A 19,659-nucleotide genomic window follows, 5' to 3' on the forward strand; every position below is an offset into this window, starting at 1 on the left:
GCTTGTGTGTGTGTGTGTGTGTGTGTGTGTGTGTGCTTCAGAGAGTGCCTGGTGCCTGCCTGCATGTGTGTGAGTACCTGCATGCATGTCTAAGAGAGTGCCTGCCTGTGTGTATGTGTGTTTCCAGGGGTCTTGTGAAGCATGAGTCAGAAAAGGAAAGGTCCAAGACATAGAAGAGCTGCCTGGAGAACTTTGTGATCCCCTAAACTTTGTGACCCTGAAGGGGAGGGGAGGATATTACAAATGGCACCCAAACAGGGATTTGATTGGTGTATGTGAGATGGATGTTATGGTTTTTGAAAACCTGAAGAATGAAAAGACATATCCTGCATCACCTGAGCAACAGCTAAAGCACCTGTGAAATGCTGGATGCTGACCATATTATGTGTAACACAGCTTATAAAGAGGGGGTTAGTCATGTCCCTTACAACACTGACAGTTGTTTTGAAGGCGCCAGAAGCCAGGAAATGTAGTGAACTCAACAGTTTCACTAGGCCTGGAATGACATGGGATTTGACTGTGACAGGATACAGATCTTCTTTTAGCTCCTCATATAAAGCCATGATAGCCTGTGAGTTCAATGGAAACCTCCGGATCACCTTCTCTTCAGGAAGATCAAGCAATGTGGTACGGACACGAAATATCTGATCCTAACAAGCACGGCATTACCTCATATGTGGTACCAGACCCTCAGCCCACATGCCCTAGTGGCCCATCCGCCTCCTGCTATGGCACTGGCATGGGTAGCATTTCACTGATGCTGGTTCACTTCCTTCTGCTGCAAGGTTGCCAAAAGCAGACAACAGTAGCCAAACATTTTGACAGAAAGTAACTAGGCCAGCAAGGAAGATCTTTTTACTGGTCTAGAGCTCAGTAGGTGGGTCAGAAGGGTGTGCACCAATAATTATTACAAGAGAAAAGCATTTTTCGAGGGATATTTATGTCTTGTCACAAATAACAACAACTTCTGAGTTATTTTTTTTTCCAAAATCTGTGATCTCTCTGCTTTAACTCACAATGTAATACCACTGTGAAGCAGCAAACCTCCTTCATCAGCATATTTTGCATCTGTTTTGCATATTTACATAAAAATGAGTGACAATGTTTAACACACCATGAGCTATTTTTTCATGCAAAGCAAAATAATTTCACCACTTATCACGCAAGGAGGCTATTTTTTGCTCATTAAAGTCCTATCCCAGCTTAGTGAATGAGGCACTTAGTATGTTATTATTGCTTGCTTAATGATCACCTTGCTTCATTAGTTCTTCCATACATCAACCAACAATTTATTTTATAGAGCATGCATTTTGTTCTGCAACTATGCGGCGGGTGGGGTGCACATGAAGCCTTTTTTATTTACATGTGTTAGACAAGACCCCTCTCTGTGCACACTGAATAATGCCTTTCCAGGCATGAAAATAAAACACGAATCCCGTCTCCGGGACAGTTAACAAACTGAAGGGATACAAACCGTCCCCGAGAATCAGTCAGTGGTAGCACTGGGGGACCTGCCCGCGGATTCCAGCCCTGCCGCCTCTGCCAGCTGTTGCACAGCTGCAGCCCGCCCAAGAGGGCTCCCGGGTCCCCTTGCCCCCGTGCCTGCGCCTGCTCCAAGCCGTTTCTCGGGAAGCCACTGCACGCGAGTGAATCTTGCATTGCATTGCTGCTTTTCCCTGCTTCTTCCTTCAGCCTCCAGGGGAAGTCATTTCCTTAACAGCCACAACATCACCCAGGAGGAGAGAAGGGAGGCGGGGGAGAGAGAGAGAGAGAGCGAGCTCAGACATAAACCGCCAGACACAGAGGCAGAGGCAGGGGCTGGGGAGAGCAACGGCTCCGAGCCTCCCCCCACCCCTCTCTCTCTCTCCCCCCGTGCGCCCTCTCCGGAGCGGCGCCGGCCGGTGCCGGGAGCAGAGCAGCTGCCCTCTCCTTCCCTGGCAGGAGGACTTGCAACTTTGCTGTCATTACTGTCCGAGGCTTCTGGGGTTTTTTTAGGGGGGGAGGGGAGGGGAGGGGATTGTTATTATTTGATCGCCTTCCTGGCTGTTAACTGCGAATTAGGCAGGGTGAGGATAATAATTTAATTGCACTCTGGAAGCGGAGGGAGAGGGTTTGTTTTTTTTTTTTTCCAGAAAGCTGCTCGGCAGCATCCCCGCCCCCTGCTGACTCCGTCGCCCCTCAGGGGGGATCCTTGCGGGCTCTGCCCCTGCTTGGCACTCAGGCAGCCGATAGTAGGAGCCTTGGCGGAGGCAGGGTCCAGCCCTAGAGTCAACAAGAAGACAGAGTCATGGAAAAAGGAGGAGCGCTGGGATCTCGGCTCGGCACTCGCTGCCTTTAATCTTTAATAAGCCCAGACGTGTCTCAACTTTTCAAGATCAGGTAAAGCCCTGACGAGAAGAACACCAGCCGTGACAGGCTTTTTTTTTCAGTTGAACTGGTTTTACATTTTTTTTTTTTTAAGTCTTCTGATGTTTGCTGTGGAAATGAATCGAACTTGCACAGAAGGGCTCGACGGCGTGATGCATTAATAAGGCATCCGCGCTACCCTGTCTAGGTTTTTCTTCTTATTGAGAATTATTATTATTATTATTATTATTTTTTTGCTTTTGCAGCAGCAGCTGGAGGCTGGAATCAGGTGCCATGTCTTCCCGTACCAACTTCTTCACAGGTTTGTAAATGGGGCTGTGAGCTTTTTTTTCCATCATGCAACGCCCTCCACCGCTTGCACTCTCCTTTCTACTTCTCTGCTCTTTTGCTGCACCTGCCCAGGTGACTGTGGAGAATTTGCAACCAATTGTGGGCAACGCTGACCGGAAAATTCCTGGGGAGGCCAAGTGGGGGCAAGCCACCCAAGGTAAAGCCGAGCAGGAAAAGGAAAGCAATAGGCAACCCGGATCAGACTTAGCTTATTCTGCAAAAGGCTCTTTGCAGATACTGCTGTGTGGCTCCCAGGGGTTGGAAAAAGAAGAGACCCGATCAGGACGTGCAAGAAATGCGCTTAACTTCGGTGAGACCATTCGTGTTCCAAAAGTGCAACCTGACACTCGGTTTCAGGCCCAGGCACAGGTAAATTTGAGTCCTGTAGCCATGGAAACAGGATATGCTCTTCCTGGATTGTCCAAGGCAACAAAGGAGGATCTAAGAATGGGAATGGGCATTCCAAATAAAAGAAACAAGAGAGGAGCCAGTGACCCTCAAGGAAGGAAAAGCAGAGGGAAAAATAGAAACCTAAAGAATAAGGACTGGGACAGACAGTATTTCAATGAATCGTTTCAGAGCCATGCTTCTGTAAGGGAGGCAGCTCCCCATTCACTCCCTCTCAATGATTCTGCTTCTGTCCTAAAAGAAGGCCTGCAAACCATCCCAGACAGCCTGGAGATCAATCAAGCACTGACACCCCAAAATAATTCCAGGAAGAAAAGACCCCAGCTGAAGAACCCATTCTACCCCTTGACAGAGGATTCATATGGGGCCTATGCTGTCATGTGCCTCTCGGTTATCATCTTTGTCATTGGGATCATGGGTAACATGGCTGTTATGTGTATAGTGTGCCACAACTATTACATGAGGAGCATATCAAACTCACTTTTGGCAAATTTGGCTTTCTGGGACTTTTTGATCATTTTTTTCTGTTTGCCTTTGGTAATATTTCATGAGCTCAGCAAAAAGTGGCTTCTGGAAGACTTCTCCTGCAAAATTATACCATATATTGAGGTAATTTATTATTTATCGAGCAGCTATATTATGTGTTAAATTTTGTCATGTGGTCATTGCTTGTGCACTCATATGGTTGCAAATATATCAAATCAGCTGCCAAACAGCAGTTTTGAAAACATGAGGGACAGAAAACCACACAGCCCATTTTGAGTACACACGGTAGCACTTAGAAAAATAGTTCTTTCAACTCAAGTTGGAAACTTGTGAGCAGTAATATCCTCCTCAAGGATTCAACTTAAGTGACTGTCCATCCACGCATAAAGACCTCACTTCTGAAAATTTCAGAGATGCAGAGGAATAACTCTCCATAGGACAGAGCCAAACTTCCCTTGTGCTCCTCTGAATATAGTTTTTCGCAGCATGACAAAAAAAAAAAAAAATTCTGCATGCAGAGTAATTTCAGATATTTAGTTATTCACATTGCTCGAGAATTTTGCAGAATTGGGGCCAACATGCACATTTCTTGTAGTTGCATTCAGCGAGGGCACTACTGTTTAAACCTTGAATATGCTAATCTTGTAATTCTCATCCTCCCATTTATCAAATCTCTTGTTTAGGAAAGGACAACAGTTTATTCATTCAAATAGCACAGCACAAAGGACAAAAAAAAAAGTACCTTCTTTGAGGCATGATATAGTTGTAAAGATCCTGCTCTGACTTTAAATATCACATGCCTGCTTCCAGGCACCAAGCCAGACTTAGTGCCAATCTAGTGTTTAGCCAGCTGGCTGCAATCCGGCTCCCATTCAGGTTGTCCAGTTTATTTACTGACAAGAACCCTAAATGTTGCCAGTAACAGGGTAACCCAAAATGTTCTCAGACTGCTCTGGATGGTTGAGTCTCTTCGCCTGACCTTAATAGCATCACGTTGTGGAGGCAGGCCAGCAAGTGACTCACCTGTTGACCCCACCCCTCTCTATAAGGAGAAAGATAATTTGCAAAACTCTAAAATGAATTGTTTGTGCCTCATGTTTATTTGAAAAAGCAATTGCAATGCTTTTCCATCCTTTGGCAATCAGATTCAGAAACCCTGAAAGTACCTTCAGTGAAGTATATGGGGGGAGGGGCGGGAAAAAACAAGCACATAAATATTTATATGGATGAAATTTGCTGAAAATAGCTGTTTAGTAGCAGTAATGTGCATCAGGTATCGTTTCAAATGCAGATTTCAATGTCAAGGCCAGTTTAAGAGCAGTAAGTCGAATACTGGTAATTTATGGCTGGTCCTTACCCTGCATTACACCTGTGGTCCCTGGCAGACTCCTGTCTGTCTCATGTATCAAGTTTATACCAGGGTGGATACTTGAGTAAGTTAGCTAGTGCAGAGTAATTCAAAACGGCTCTTTTTTTCTCTGATTATCAGACAGTTTCTTTTCTTGAAGATTTTTCACTTGAATTAGCAATAAGCCTCTAGTTCACAGAGAGTTGGCTGCATTATCTGGAAGCAAGGCCGCTGGCAGTGTCAATTAGAAAAACTGCAAATCATTAAGTATATTTTGCTAAATTTGAGACTAATAAGCGGCTGCATTTTGAATGCCAAATGCAGGCAGTTTGTTTGAAAATGTGTGTTCCTAATTTGGCCCTTACTGATTTTTTTTTTTTACTAAATAAGACCGGAATTAAGAGTCAACAAGCATGTTGTAAGAGATACGTTTTTCTTGAACTAACCCTTGAATCTTGTCACAAATATATTATTAAATTTGAAAAACATATTTATTTAAAAAGTATAGTCCACTTTTTCACCAGCTGTAGGCAGATTACATCACAGTCATGAAATCAAGCAACGGACTGCATAAAATAATAATAATAACAAGTTAGTCTGATAAAAAGGTATCACCTACATGTTTGCTGATCCTTAATTCCACATATCCAAGTGGATCAACATGGCAACCACAATTCTTTGCTCTGAATTGACTGAGAAGGGGTGAGGATTATGATTTTCTTGCAGAAGTTTAGAAACAATAACTGAAGATTTGGGGAATATAAACAGTTAAAACTAGACAATTGTGTAGTGGTTTGAGTAGGGCACACACTACTAATCAATGTGCATGTCACAGAGTGCACGTTCAGAGTGAATACACGATGACAAGCTATAATTTTTGTCAGTGAAGGTTTTGAGAAAAATCAGGACAAAGTAATGGCAAAGATACAGTCATTGAGAAGCACAGTACAAATCCAAAAGGTCATGCATATCTTGGCAACATAGTGCTGACTTTGTTCTGCCATATTTATATTCAAGGCATCTTTTAAAAAGCAGTTGAAAAGGAAGACTTCACAAAAGATGGCATCTTCAAAGTAATTGAGGTTTATACGGCTGGGAAAATCAGATGACAGCAGGAAATAATCTAAGTGATAATGGATGGTGGAATACACCCCATGCCGCAAACATTAAAGGAATAGTTGGGGGGGAAAAAGCAGAAGTTGTGATAAAATCATGAAAAATGGCTCCAGTAGTAAAAAAAAAAAAAATGAAATGAAAATAATAAAAAAAAATTGTAGCGGGGGTGCCTCTGACAGAAATACAACCCTAACTATAGGTTAGCAGCTCAGCGGAAATCAAAGTCTACACATACCTGCAATCTGTTTTTTTTGATACCTAACGGAGCACATCAATATAATTTAGTTTAATTTTTTATTTATATTCTGCCTTTCATGACTGGTAAGCCACTTTAGAGCAGATTCCGTTCATCGACCCATCCAGCTGGCAGTGGGTTAGGTTAAAATGCGACCCTACTACAACACTGCACATTCTCAGAAACAAACAAAACCCTGGCTTGTTAATTCAAAGTTATTTTCTTTACAATTTGGGGGCTTACATCTGGATGTGGTGCACTTAATGTCCGCTCACCGCCAGCTGAGCTTATCAGGAGGTTTGTAGGGCAAGGCAAGCTCTGCGATAGATTTTGCAGAATGCTGGCACCCCTCGGAGAGACACTAAGCCTAATTTCAGAGAAACTAAACATCATTTAGAAAGTTATTTTCTCCCGCTGAGGGTGTCTTGCACTTTATTTTATGGTGACCTGCAGCCCTAGGCATTTCACCACGGCCAGCTTTTGAGACTAGGAGGTTAAAGCTTTTCTTTCAAAAAGATTGCATGGGTATAACTTCTCCCTGGGACCCTCTTGTCCGCCTTTGGAAAACAGAGGCTTTTAAGGACAGAAAAGAAGATCCCCTGCAAGGCCCGCCTGCCTCTGGCCACTTTACAGACTCCCGGGATTCACACCGATGCACTATAAACTTCCCAAGCAGTTGTGATTTTCTGCCAAGCCACCAACCCAGAACCTTTTTCAGCTTGGAGGCTGCTGCTGGAACTGACCCCCCCCCCCCCCCCCCCCACAGCGCATCTTTTTTTATTTAGAACCGAGGTTCCCAAACCTGTCCTGGAGGACTTCTAGCCAGTCAGGTTTTCAGGATATCCCTAATAAATATGCATGAAATAAAATTTGCATGCTATGGAGGCAGTGCATGCAGATTTATCCTATGCATATTCATTGTGGAAGTCTTGAAAACCTCCAGGACAGGTTTGGGAACCACTGAGTTAGAAAATGAGCACTGTTTGCAAGTATACTTTTAAAACTGGCGTCTTAAAGATCCTTTTAAAAGATATTGTGAGTATTTACATTGAATGAAATGTTGTTGTGAGTGAGCAGGCCAAAGCCTGAATTTCTGACCTTCTAATCACCTGCATCAGATGTATGATGCCCATCCTTTTACAAATAAAATGATTGAGGGAATGAGTTTTACATTCCAGCAATTGAGAAAACATTCTGCTATAAACTCAGGGAAATCAAGTTTCATTGGTTAAAAAAAACTGCTTTTACAGCCCTTTAGAGCATCATAGCCATGATGGGAAATTGTTTTATTGTACAATTTAGCAAATTATTCAGAAATCTCCATATTAGAAGAGGAAAGGACCCTAATGTATATCCATGAACACATCTTAGTTTAATGATTTTCTAGAATGCATTATTGTAATTTTTTTTCTACCAAATCATCCATTTCATTTGCTAATCCCTGCTACGTGTTTTCCAAATGTAAAACCCTGCAGGTTTTAGAAATCTGTTCCTGGGTTTTTTTTTTTGTTTTTTTTTCTATTCCCATCATTAAACCAAATATAACACTGACTTCTGCTTGTTTCCACCTGCCCCATCTTAATGCTTTAACGAGGAATTGCTTGAGCCAGCTATTATGACAGGAATCTTGTGACTCATGTTCTCTTAAAAGACAAGTTTACTGTCATTACTTTAGCTTCAACAACAGCAGAACACAACCTGATGCTATGAACACAGTATAAGAAGATATTTGTCATCGCACTCATGTGAAAGTGAATATTTTAGTGTGTACGTTTGGCAGGATACAGGCTGACGATAGTAAGACCGCAATTAAAAACAGTCCCTTCTTTTCTGCAGAGTATTTATTATTCTCCATTAGGATTTAAACAGCATAACAAAAATTATATTCAGCTACTGGCCGAAAAGTTAGCTGGATAACTTTGGCAGGATATTCAGCAGCGCAGCCATACCAGTCAATATACTACCTTAAAGATAGCTAGATAACTTTATCTGGCTAACTTTAGGCTATGACCACAATTAGACATATTATCTGGCTAACTTAAACTCTGCCCTGCAACGCCCCGGAACGCCCATACAATATCCAGATAAATAAGTTATCCGGTTAAACTTTAGCAATAGAAATGGCTGAAATATTCAAAAGTTGGCATTCAGCTGGATAACTCACAAGTTATCAGGCTTAAATGCTAGAGATGTGAATCGTGTCCTCGATCGTCTTAACGATCGATTTCGGCTGGGAGGGGGAGGGAATCGTATTGTTGCCATTTGGGGGGGTAAAATATCGTGAAAAATCGTGAAAAATCGTGAAAAATCGAAAAAACGTAAAATCGCAAAACCGGCACATTAAAACCCCCTAAAACCCACCCCCGACCCTTTAAATTAAATCCCCCCCCTCCCGAACCCCCCCCAAATGACTTAAATAACCTTCGGGTCCAGTGGCGGTCCGGAACGGCAGCGGTCCGGAACGGGCTCCTGCTACTGAATCTTGTTGTCTTCAGCCGGCGCCATTTTCCAAAATGGCGCCGAAAAATGGCGGCAGCCATAGACGAACACGATTGGACGGCAGGAGGTCCTTCCGGACCCCCGCTGGACTTTTGGCAAGTCTTGTGGGGGTCAGGAGGCCCCCCCAAGCTGGCCAAAAGTTCCTGGAGGTCCAGCGGGGGTCAGGGAGCGATTTCCCGCCGCGAATCGTTTTCGTACAGAAAATGGCGCCGGCCATACGCGTATGGCCGGCGCCATTTTCTGTACGGAAAATGGCGCCGGCAGGAGATCGACTGCAGGAGGTCGTTCAGCGAGGGTTCCGGCGCCTCGCTGAACGACCTCCTGCAGTCGATCTCCTGCCGGCGCCATTTTCCGTACGAAAACGATTCGCGGCGGGAAATCGCTCCCTGACCCCCGCTGGACCTCCAGGAACTTTTGGTCAGCTTGGGGGGGGCCTCCTGACCCCCACAAGACTTGCCAAAAGTCCAGCGGGGGTCCGGAAGGACCTCCTGCCGTCCAATCGTGTTCGTCTATGGCCGCCGCCATTTTTCGGCGCCATTTTGGAAAATGGCGCCGGCTGAAGACAACAAGATTCAGTAGCAGGAGCCCGTTCCGGACCGCTGCCGTTCCGGACCGCCACTGGACCCGAAGGTTATTTAAGTCATTTGGGGGGGGGGGGTTCGGGAGGGTGGGGGATTTAATTTAAAGGGTCGGGGGTGGGTTTTAGGGGGTTTTAGTGTGCCGGCTCACGATTCTAACGATTTATAACGATAAATCGTTAGAATCTCTATTGTATTGTGTTCCATAACGGTTTAAGACGATATTAAAATTATCGGACGATAATTTTAATCGTCCTAAAACGATTCACATCCCTATTAAATGCTACTGGATATGGATCCCCTGAGTCTTTAAGGCCCCTCTACTTAAAGTTACTTGCACGCAGCAGCAACACTTCATGTTAAAATAGTCAGGTTAATGTGAGGTGCCTGCCGGTTTTAATGCCTGATATATGAAACTAATGACATGCAGAATGACAGTGTTACCAGCAATAAAGACAGCACGCCCATGGTAACGCAGGCCACGTTCTGCATCTTAGGTTTCTTCACACCAACTGACCCAAAATGAAAAGGCTGATTAGTGCAATGAAACCTCCCCCATCCCCGCAAACCATTCAGATCTCCAGGGGCCATCCATCCCCCAGAATTTAGAAGGCCCTTCATGTTCCTAGGGATTTCCTCCCTCATCCCCCACCCCCACCCCCAGAACTGTTGGACCTTCCCAGCCCTACTGGATCTAACAGGGGTCTTCCTGGTTCCCACAAATCTAAGAAGGGACTGCCAGGCCTTCAAAACCCTCTCTCCACATCCAAATGCCCACATGTGCTCACTGGTGTCTCCCAGATCTTCACTGGCAAGAGGGAGCCAGTTTCCCTCCTGTTGGTTACAGTGCCAAATGCAAAATGCCAGCACTGACCGGCATGTCTTTGTCATAGTTTCTTGCATTAAGTGGTTTGCATTAAGCCTCTCAGGTAATAAAGTAGTATGTACTATCTAACATTAATACCATTAGCATAATGGGTCATTTGCATGCACATTTTTATTGCATTGAAATACTAAGGCACATGGAAATAACATGCATTGTAGGTGGGTGTTAGGTAACGCCCGCATTAAGGCACCTTAAATACTCTTCAGTACACAGAATCCTGAAACACAACCCAATCAATCCTTGAGTCTCAGTCCTGGAAGTTAGTTTCAAAATCTAAACAAATAAAATGAAATCCAGCACTCTTTCTGTCAGACATTCCCCCTGTATTTGCCACCAGTTTGCAGTAGCCACTAGCTTGTACCATCCTTGCCTGAAACCAACCATTTCTGGCCAGTAATCTGTCTGTCCTATCCTGCTAGCATTCCCATGGAAGATCCTTTAACAAAGCAGATGGTATTCTCTACTCTGGGCCAAGATTTCCTTCCATCCAGATGCTCCTTTAGCCAGCAGCCATTCAAGGTTGTTTCATCTCTGTTTTCCAGGGTCCTTTTTGATGGAAGCTCCATGAGAGTGCTGGCAGGTCAGCGGGATTACACAATGAAATATAATCTAGTTTGGGATCTCTTCAGGTGTGACAGGGTATCAGTGGGGAACCAGTCTGAAAAGGCCCATGAAGGATGTTCAGCTGGTTTTCCTGAGGTGCACTGGATTTGAATATTTTTATTCATCAAAGTCAGTGAAAAACTTCTGGGCATGAATTTTTCTAAGCCATAAATAGGGGTGAACTGAGTCCACAGCCATTCAACCCAGTCTTCTAAAACAAATTCTGAAATTCATATTTATAGACTGTGCAATTTTCGCTTTTTCACATGACATTTTTCTTATTCTTCAAGTAGTTTCAGTCCCCACATAGCAAAGTTAGACACATGACAGCTAAGTGACAGAATGACATTTATTGAGTCAGGTTACAACTTGAAAAAATGCCTTTTAAAAAGCATGTAAGTCATCCAGAGGTCTTTGTGTATAATTTAGTCTGACTGCCTAAAAATTGTGCATGCATTTTTAAAGCAGTAACTTTTACAGCATCATTGGTATGTAAATTTTTGTGGTTCATATAATGTTACATAGTTTGGAGTTAATAACTATAAACAGTCAGGATTCTTTTTTCCCATTTTCTATTTATAAAGAAATCATTTATGTGAATAGGCCCCTAAATGGTTTAGAAGTTGATTCAAAATTCTGGGCTATATTAGCAGTCTGTAGTGGCAAATTTTGCATGACTGATGGAAGGACTGAGGGGATCAATATTCAGACAATTTGTCTGGCTAGGATTGGGACTTAGCCAGACAAACCACTGGTTTTAAATTGCCCATCACTTTGAATGCCAGTTAAGTTGAGTGATAAGCTAGCCAGATAAGTTGGGGACAGAGTTAAGTTTGCCCAATAACTCATCCAGCTAGCTTCGATATTCAGCATTAGCCGGATAATTGTTTTTGGCTAAGCCTAGCCTTGCCCTACAGCAGTCTTAAAGTTAGCCAGATAAGCAGGGTTGGTGCAAGGGTATTATGCCCCTTAGGCGAACCACTCCCCCCCCCAGTCAAGGTCCTGGCTCCAGTCCCGACCACATTCACTCAGACAGGCCCCCTCTCTTACACATATTTAGGTTCATTCCCACATGCACCCTTAGACAGGCTCACACCCTCTGTCTCATTGACATCATTGCTCTCTCATACACACACAGAGACACCGCTCATGGCCCGCCAAGACTCTGCTTCTTTCAGCCATGAGCAGGATGGGCGCTGCTCGCAGCCCTCTGAGTCTCTGCTGCGGCGCTCTAAGTCTCTACTCTTTTTGGCCATGAGTGGGATGGGCTCCACTTGAGCCCCCATATGGCTGCTCTTTGCTGCCCCTTAATGACTGGTGCCCTAGGCGACTGCCTAGTTCGCCTATTGGGATGCGCCGGCCCTGCAGATAAGCTTATCGGGCTAATTAGGACTTTATCCCCTATATTCAGTGGAAGGCCTAATCGGCAGTGCTCTGCTGAATATCTGTCACTTTGCTGGATAAGTTGTCTGCTCACCACACTGTTGAATATTGACCTCTAAATATATTGGTGAAATACTCAACTATAGTAGTAATAATTAATTAATATACCTATGTAAAATGTTTGGCATAACATGGATTAGTATTCTTTCAATATACTGTATATATCAGAGAATTGTTTGATAAAATATATATACTCTTTTTTTTCCATAGGTAGCTTCTCTTGGAGTTACAACATTTACATTATGTGCCCTCTGCATAGACCGCTTTCGTGCTGCCACTAATGTTCAGATGTACTACGAAATGATTGAAAACTGCACTTCAACTACAGCTAAGCTGGCCGTTATATGGGTTGGTGCTCTGCTGTTAGCACTGCCTGAGGTCGTTCTACGCCAGTTGACGAAGGAAGATCCTGAGCTAAGTGGAAGCCTTCCTGAAGAACGTTGTGTGGTGAAGATATCCCCTGAACTGCCCGACACCATCTATGTGTTAGCTCTGACTTACGACAGTGCAAGGCTCTGGTGGTACTTTGGCTGTTATTTTTGTTTGCCCACTCTTTTCACTATTATCTGTTCTCTGGTGACAGCGAGGAAAATTCGAAGAGCAGAGAAGGCTTGCACACGAGGGAACAAGCGACAAATTCACCTTGAAAGTCAAATGAACTGCACAGTGGTGGCATTGACCATTTTGTATGGTTTCTGCATAATTCCTGAAAATATCTGCAACATCGTGACTGCTTATATGTCCACAGGGGTTACTAGGCAGACAATGGATCTTCTTCATCTCATTAGTCAGTTTCTTTTGTTCTTTAAATCCTGTGTGACCCCAGTCCTTCTTTTCTGTCTTTGTAAGCCTTTCAGTCGGGCCTTTATGGACTGCTGCTGTTGCTGTTGTGATGAATGCATTCAGAAGTCTTCAACAGTGACAAGTGATGACAACGACAATGAGTATACAACAGAACTGGAGCTCTCTCCTTTCAGTACCATTCGTCGTGAGATGTCCACGTTTGCCTCTGTTGGAACTCATTGCTAATTTAATTTCTAAGACTTAATTATTTAAAGTATCCTGTGGGTTTTTTAATTTTTTTAATTTTTAGATTTTTATTCTGAGAAAGGTTGGCATAAATCTATACTGGTAAATTGATTTGCATATTAACATCCTTGTTTTGTGAAAAAGATTATTCTTTAGTTTTCACCAGAAAGGCAGAAAGACACTGTAGATCATTTTATTGGAGATGGTGCTAGCATTTTATTGTTTGATAAAGAGATTTGAACTGCACCTTATTTACCTTCGTGCTGTTTTTTGATAATCACTGTAAATTGGTTATATAGAAAAAGTAAGATTTCAAAATATTTTATTCACAAGATGTGGCTAAAAGTATTTCAAACTGATTTTAATAAATTTATAGTATGTATGATGATCTGGGTTTTTAAACATTCTTCAGCACTTTAGTGTTCTTCTTTATTTTCTCATGTATAGTATAGTAAACACAATTAATATCAGTTAATTGCCTTATGGGAAAATCTGCTTTGAAAGTACTTTAAATATCTTTAACTACTCCTGGAAAAATCTTTGATGCAAGTACTGTAATGGTATTTGCATTATTCTTGTATAAGTGTTTCTCAAATTCACAAAAACTGATGTGATGAGTTAAAAAATTCTGTTATCCTCTTTTATATAGATGTAAAGTGACTGTTTCCAGCCTGTACTGTTTGAGAAGATTTATTGTACACTGATATGCATTAAGTGCAACTCGGTTTACTTGGGGACGGCTTCCTGTTTTTCTTGTGTTTATTGATTATAAAATCTGTGAGATTTGAGAATAAAACCTCAAATCTCCATAGGCCATGTACAGTATGACTTGTTATGCTTTTGGTTTCTGGGGCATCTATCTATATTATATGGGATTTTACAGGAATGTTTTCTTTGTTGTGATTCCGCTCACAGGGAAAAGCCTGAGAATGGCTCACTCATCTTCCAACTTCACCACTGCCGGCCAGATGCCGACTCTGCTCCTTCGCAGCCTTGAGGGGCCGTTTGTCCTCACTGTTCTCCATGACAAGAGTCGCCACCAATGCTCCTTGCATGGCCTCTCCTTCCGGGATGCTGCCAACACCTGATGCGGTAGAGAGATGCTGCCGCTGTCTTCCACGTGGCCTGGAACGCTGCCGACTCCAGTCATACCATTGCTCCTACCTGGCATCCTTCTAGACGCGTGTGCATGCGTCAACTGAAAATTTAAAGAGCTTGCAGCAGAAAATGCAGCTTTGCCTCCCAATGATATCATCTCCTGCCAGCCTTTCAAGGTCCTTCATGGTTCCTGTTCCATGTTCTTGGTCTCCTGGTTCCTGTGGTTGCTTTATCTTATTCCTGAATCCAAGTCTTCATCTTGTTTCTGAATCCAAGTCAGTCCCTTGCTCCTGGTTCCAAGCCTTCATTCTGTCTGAGTCTTCAGAGTCTTCATTACTGGTTCAAGTCTTTGGAAGTCCTTCCTAGTTCATGAGTCTGAGTTCCGTGTTCCTGAGTCTGAAGTTTGAGTTCCTAGTTTCAGAGTTTGATATCTGAGTTCCTGAGTCCAAAATCTGAGTCTGAGTCCAAGTTCCTGAATTCTGTTCCTGGTCTTCAGAGTTCTTGTTCCAGCTTCCACCTTGTTCCAAGTATTTGAGTCCAGTGCCTGCACCACTACTGGTGTGGTCCGTGACCAGCCCCAAGGTTGTGTAGGGCACACAGCAGTGCCGGACTTTCTCAGAGCCTTCATCATGTTTCCAAGTCCTGATCCTGTGTCTTGTCCAAGTCTTCAGAGTCATGTCCAAGCCTTCATTACATCTTGTCTTGAGTCCTCAGCCTTTGTCTGTCCTCAATCTCAAACTGCTCCCACGCGGCAGTCCAAATGGGCTTTTGAGTGGCTGGAGAGCTACCCCAGAGACCAGCATTGCATTGCTGGGTCTCAGTTCCTGATGCAAGTTCCTGTTCCAAGCCAAGAATATTTCTGATCCAGTCAGCCCATGTCTGGATGCATTTGCCCCCCAGCGGTGTGGACTATGTCCAGCCCAGGGTTGTGCAGGTTGCGTTGTGGCACAGGGGCTCATGTCCTGAAGCACTTGTCCGCACTCGCAACAGATTGCGAAGGCTGTGAGCTTAGTGAATGTGTCCCCATAACGGGCCCTCCATGCTTGACTCTTGTTCTTTCCTGAGTTTTTTTTTTTTTTTGCCTAGGACCCGCAGAAGGCACCTGCACCCAGATTTTGTTTAAGTTCTTCAGCCTTGGTTCTAGTTTTCATCCAAGTACTGCAGCCATATCTTTGTCCTAGCACTGCAGCCATGTCGTCGTCCAGCTTGTTCTGAATGGTTCTTCGCTTCAGTACCATAATCTGAGTTCTTAGTTCCTGAGTCTGAATCTGAGTTCCTGAATCCTGTCCCTAGACTTCGGAGGTCTTGTTCCAGCTTCCGTCATGTTCCAAGTCCTAAACCTTCATCTTGTTTCCAAGTCTTGAGTTATGTCCAAGCCTTCATCACACCTTGTCTTGAGTCTTCAGCTTTCATCTGTCCTCATGCACAAACTGCTTCCAAGCGGCAGTCCGAAAGGGATTTCGAGTGGCCAGAGGGCTACCCCAGAGACCAGCATTATGTTGCTGGGGCTCAGTTCCTGCTGCATGTTGGATGTCCGAGTGTCCTGGTTCCAAGTCCAAGTGTTCCTGTTCTAAGTCAAGGGATTATTCCTGTTTCAGCTAATCCATGCCCGGATGCGTTCGCCCACCAGCAGCATGGACCACAACGAGCCCCTGGGTTGCGCAAGTCACGTCACAGCACAGGGGCTCACACTTTCAAATGCCCATCCGTGCCCGCAACATTCTGCACCCCACTCTGGCCTTCTAAAGTATATTAACAGAAGAGCCGACCACCTTTCTCAGTAACTTTATGTGAATGTTTTTTTTCCAAATAAATAAATAAATGACAGGACCCAATAAAGAGCTCCTGTGTTAGTTAAAGCTTTTTCAGATAATTCAATTGATAGTTAATCAAGATCACTAAAATCCCCCTTTTGTTCTGATGCTTTATAACAATGAAATCTAGAATGAACTGAGATGCCACAGACATAAATTCAATTCTCAGCAGCATGGGCTTAATTTGAAAGTTTCAAAGAACCTTGACTTCTGAATATATTAAAACTCAGAAGCTAAGAGAAAAGGCCAAGTATTTGTCTAGTTGAACTGGGGCAGAAACATTATCATAGGATAAAGACATGAATCTGACACTAAATAACATGATTTGTCTACCAGTGGATCATTTGCTCGGCAACTTTTACCAGCTTTACATTTCACCCAATTTTTGAAGGGAAACCACTTGCAATGTTTCCTTTTGAAAGTTGACAAGCACAAGGTACACACAGTAAAAGTGGTCCCCTGTTTTGCACCTGCTACAGCTGAGCAGAGGCACAATGCACATGTGTATTTGGAATTTGCAGGCACGCGTGCCTGTTTCACCCCTCTCCCGGCCACTGGAGAGGCATGAAACCCACTAAAAGTGCAGCTGCTGTGAATGCTCACAAACACACACTTAGCTTTGCAGGGAAAGGCAAATGTCAGACAGGCCCATTCACCTGGCTAAATGCTTTGAAAATGGCCCTCCATGTTTCAAAGATTGGACAGAATTTTAGACCAAGGGCAACACCATTCATGTGTGCACACAATTCACGCTTTGCCATACTTTATAACAAGAGAAAGTCTGTTATTTACCACTAAGGGTGGATTTTCAAACCCGGTTTTATGTGTGCAAAAGGCTCTTGCAAAATAGACTGCTCTGGGGCTCTGTGTGTGTGTAAGAATCTGCACATAACATAACCAGGTTACTTTTATATGAACTGCAGAAAGATGCTCCGGGTGTACAGTTGGGGCTGAATTAAAACTTATGTACCTACATTTTCATTTAAAAAACTTGCATAAGTTACACTCTCTGAAGAGGAGGTGTAACTTTACATGAGAATCTGCATGTGTACTGGGTCAATTATCTGCATAATTTCAAAGCAGACTTACTGCTATCCCTAGGAGAGAATAACAGGAACTAGATCTACTTTATGGCATCTGCCAAATACTTGTGACCCAGATTTGTCCCTGTTAGAGACAAAATGCTGAGCTCACTGAATCTTGATCTGACCCAGCACAGCATTTCTTATGTTCTTATGCATTCTCCCTATAACAACATAAGAACATAAGAAGTTGCCATACTGGGTCAGACCAAGGATCCATCAAGCCCAGCATCCTATTTCCAACAGTGGCCAATCCAGGTTACAAGTTCCTGGCAAGTACCCAAAACATTAAGTAGATCCCATGCTTCTGATGCCAGTAATAGCAACAGCTATTCCCTAAGTCAGCCTGATTAATAGCAGTTAATGGACTTCTCCAAGAACTTCTCCAAACCTTTTTAAAATCTAGCTAACTTCCCTAACCACATCCTCTGGCAACAAATTCCAGAGCTTAATAGTGCATTGAGTGAAAAATAATTTTCTCTGATTAGTTTTAAATGTGCTACTTGCTAACTTCATGGCGTGCACCCTAGTCCTTCTAACCCTAACCCTAAAGAGTAAATAACTGATTCACATTTACCCGTACTAGACCTCTCATGATTTTAAACACCTCTATCATATCCCCCCTCAGCCGTCTCTTCTCCAAGCTGAACAGCCCTAACCTCTTCAGCCTTTCCTCAAAGGGGAGCTGTTCCATCCCCTTTATCATTTTGGTCGCCCTTCTCTGTACCTTCTCCAGTGAAGTTATATCTTTTTTGAGATGTGACAACCCGTACTCAAGGTGCGGTCTCACAATGGATTGATATAGAGGCAGTAAAACATTTTCTGTTTTATTCACCATTCCTTTCCTAATAATTCCTAACATTCTGTTTGCTTTTTTGACTGTAGCACACTGAGCCGACAATTTCAATGTATTATCCACTATGAGACCTAGATCTTTTTTGTGGGTTGTAGCTCCTAATATGGAACTTGACATCATGTAACTACAGCATGGGTTATTTTTCCCTATATGCAACACCTTGCACTTGTCCACATTAAATTTCATTTGTCATTTAGATGCCCAATATTCTGGTCTCACAAGGTCCTCCTGCAATTTATCACAATCTGCTTGTGATTTAACTACTCTGAATAATTTTGTATCTACTGCAAATTTGATTACCACACTCATCGTATTCCTTTCCAGATCACAGGTCCAAGTGCAGATGCCTGAGGTGTGCCACTGTTTATCTTTTTCCACTGTGAAAACTGACCATTTAATCCTACTCTGTTTCAAGTCTTTTAACCAGAAAATCCTACATGTTGTGAGATATGCAGCAACGCTTGGGGTATTTAACTTACCACACTTTTTTTTGTTTGTCTTAAGCTCATATAGATCAAGTTGAATTACATGCAAGTATTGTTGGTGTTTCCCTGCCCCAGAGGGCTGATGATCTAGGTTTGAGCCCGAGTCAGAGTGACTTGCCCAAGATCACATAGAGCATCAGTGGGATTTGAACCTTGACTTTGCTGGTTCATAGCCTGCTGCTTTAACTAGTAGGCTACTCCTCCTCTCTATAACTTTGAGCCTGACAGTGACATCTGGAAAGTGAATATTAAACACTTATAAGGAAATATAATCAGTATGTGTAAGACCTTTAGCTTTATAAAAGATAGCTTTTTCACAGTGCATCAGAAAACATTCCCAATGTACAGTGAATTTATAAATATAAAGTATGTGTGTCTTTGTGCAATCATTACAAAGATCAGATACATTACTTCTAACACTGCTGCTAAAAAAAAAATAAATTGTTAGGTGATATTGTTTTTGCATCAGACATAATGCAGTGAGTAATATGATTTATATATAGCCATATGAGATTAAACTTTATTTAGGAAGGACTGAATTGGTAAAAAGTAGGGGAAACAATAACACTTTAAGTAATATTAAAGCAATAGAATACAGGGGATACTGGGAAGAGAGAAGGCACTATTGGATTCCCTTTAGAAGGAAAATGAAACTTTTATTTATATTGGTGTGATCTACAGACCAAGAAACCTACCAGAGCAGTATGAGGCAAAGAAAGCACCATATATAAAAATATTATTATACAATTATAATTAAGGAAAGAAAATAAATAGAAAATAAAGTGATAAAATAATATAAAAGGTAATAAAAGCATAACTCTACAATTAGGCAGTTCTGTTACCATTAAGTCTTGGGTTTTTAGTGTTAGCCAGTTAGTGCAGGATGGAGTATGGGGAAGATCCATTCTGTGGGGTCTGGAATGGCCGTCCCCCTGTTAATACTATGTTGCAGCTCCCCAGTTACAGCTCAGGAGGCAGTTCTTTTGTTTAGTACAA

The 19,659-nt window shown here is 42.9% G+C and overlaps 1 protein-coding gene across 2 annotated transcripts; it reads left to right on the top strand.

Moving 5' to 3' along the window:
* The first annotated feature begins 1,600 nt into the window (after positions 1-1,600).
* GPR37 (G protein-coupled receptor 37) lies at positions 1,601-14,153 on the top strand. 2 transcript variants are annotated; one of them, XM_029616588.1, is made up of 3 exons: positions 1,601-2,379; positions 2,613-3,714; positions 12,510-14,153. In XM_029616588.1, exons 2-3 carry the CDS (start codon positions 2,704-2,706, stop codon positions 13,326-13,328), a joined length of 1,830 nt encoding a protein of 609 aa, XP_029472448.1. In that variant the 5' UTR covers positions 1,601-2,379; positions 2,613-2,703; the 3' UTR covers positions 13,329-14,153. The 2 variants fall into 2 exon arrangements, with proteins under 2 accessions (XP_029472448.1, XP_029472447.1); XM_029616587.1 differs by having other exon boundaries at positions 1,601-3,714.
* Positions 14,154-19,659: the final 5,506 nt, after the last annotated feature.

Source organism: Rhinatrema bivittatum, chromosome 9, assembly GCF_901001135.1.
Source record: "Rhinatrema bivittatum chromosome 9, aRhiBiv1.1, whole genome shotgun sequence".
NCBI lineage: Eukaryota > Metazoa > Chordata > Amphibia > Gymnophiona > Rhinatrematidae > Rhinatrema > Rhinatrema bivittatum.

What these genes read in the sequence shown, in the direction of transcription:
- GPR37 (XM_029616587.1), top strand. Translation starts at nt 2,704, where the DNA reads ATGCAACGCCCTCCACCGCTTGCACTCTCCTTTCTACTTCTCTGCTCT. An exon ending in AAATTATACCATATATTGAG is followed by an intron (nt 3,715 to 12,509) that starts GTAATTTATTAT and finishes TTTTTTCCATAG; the next exon opens with GTAGCTTCTCTTGGAGTTAC.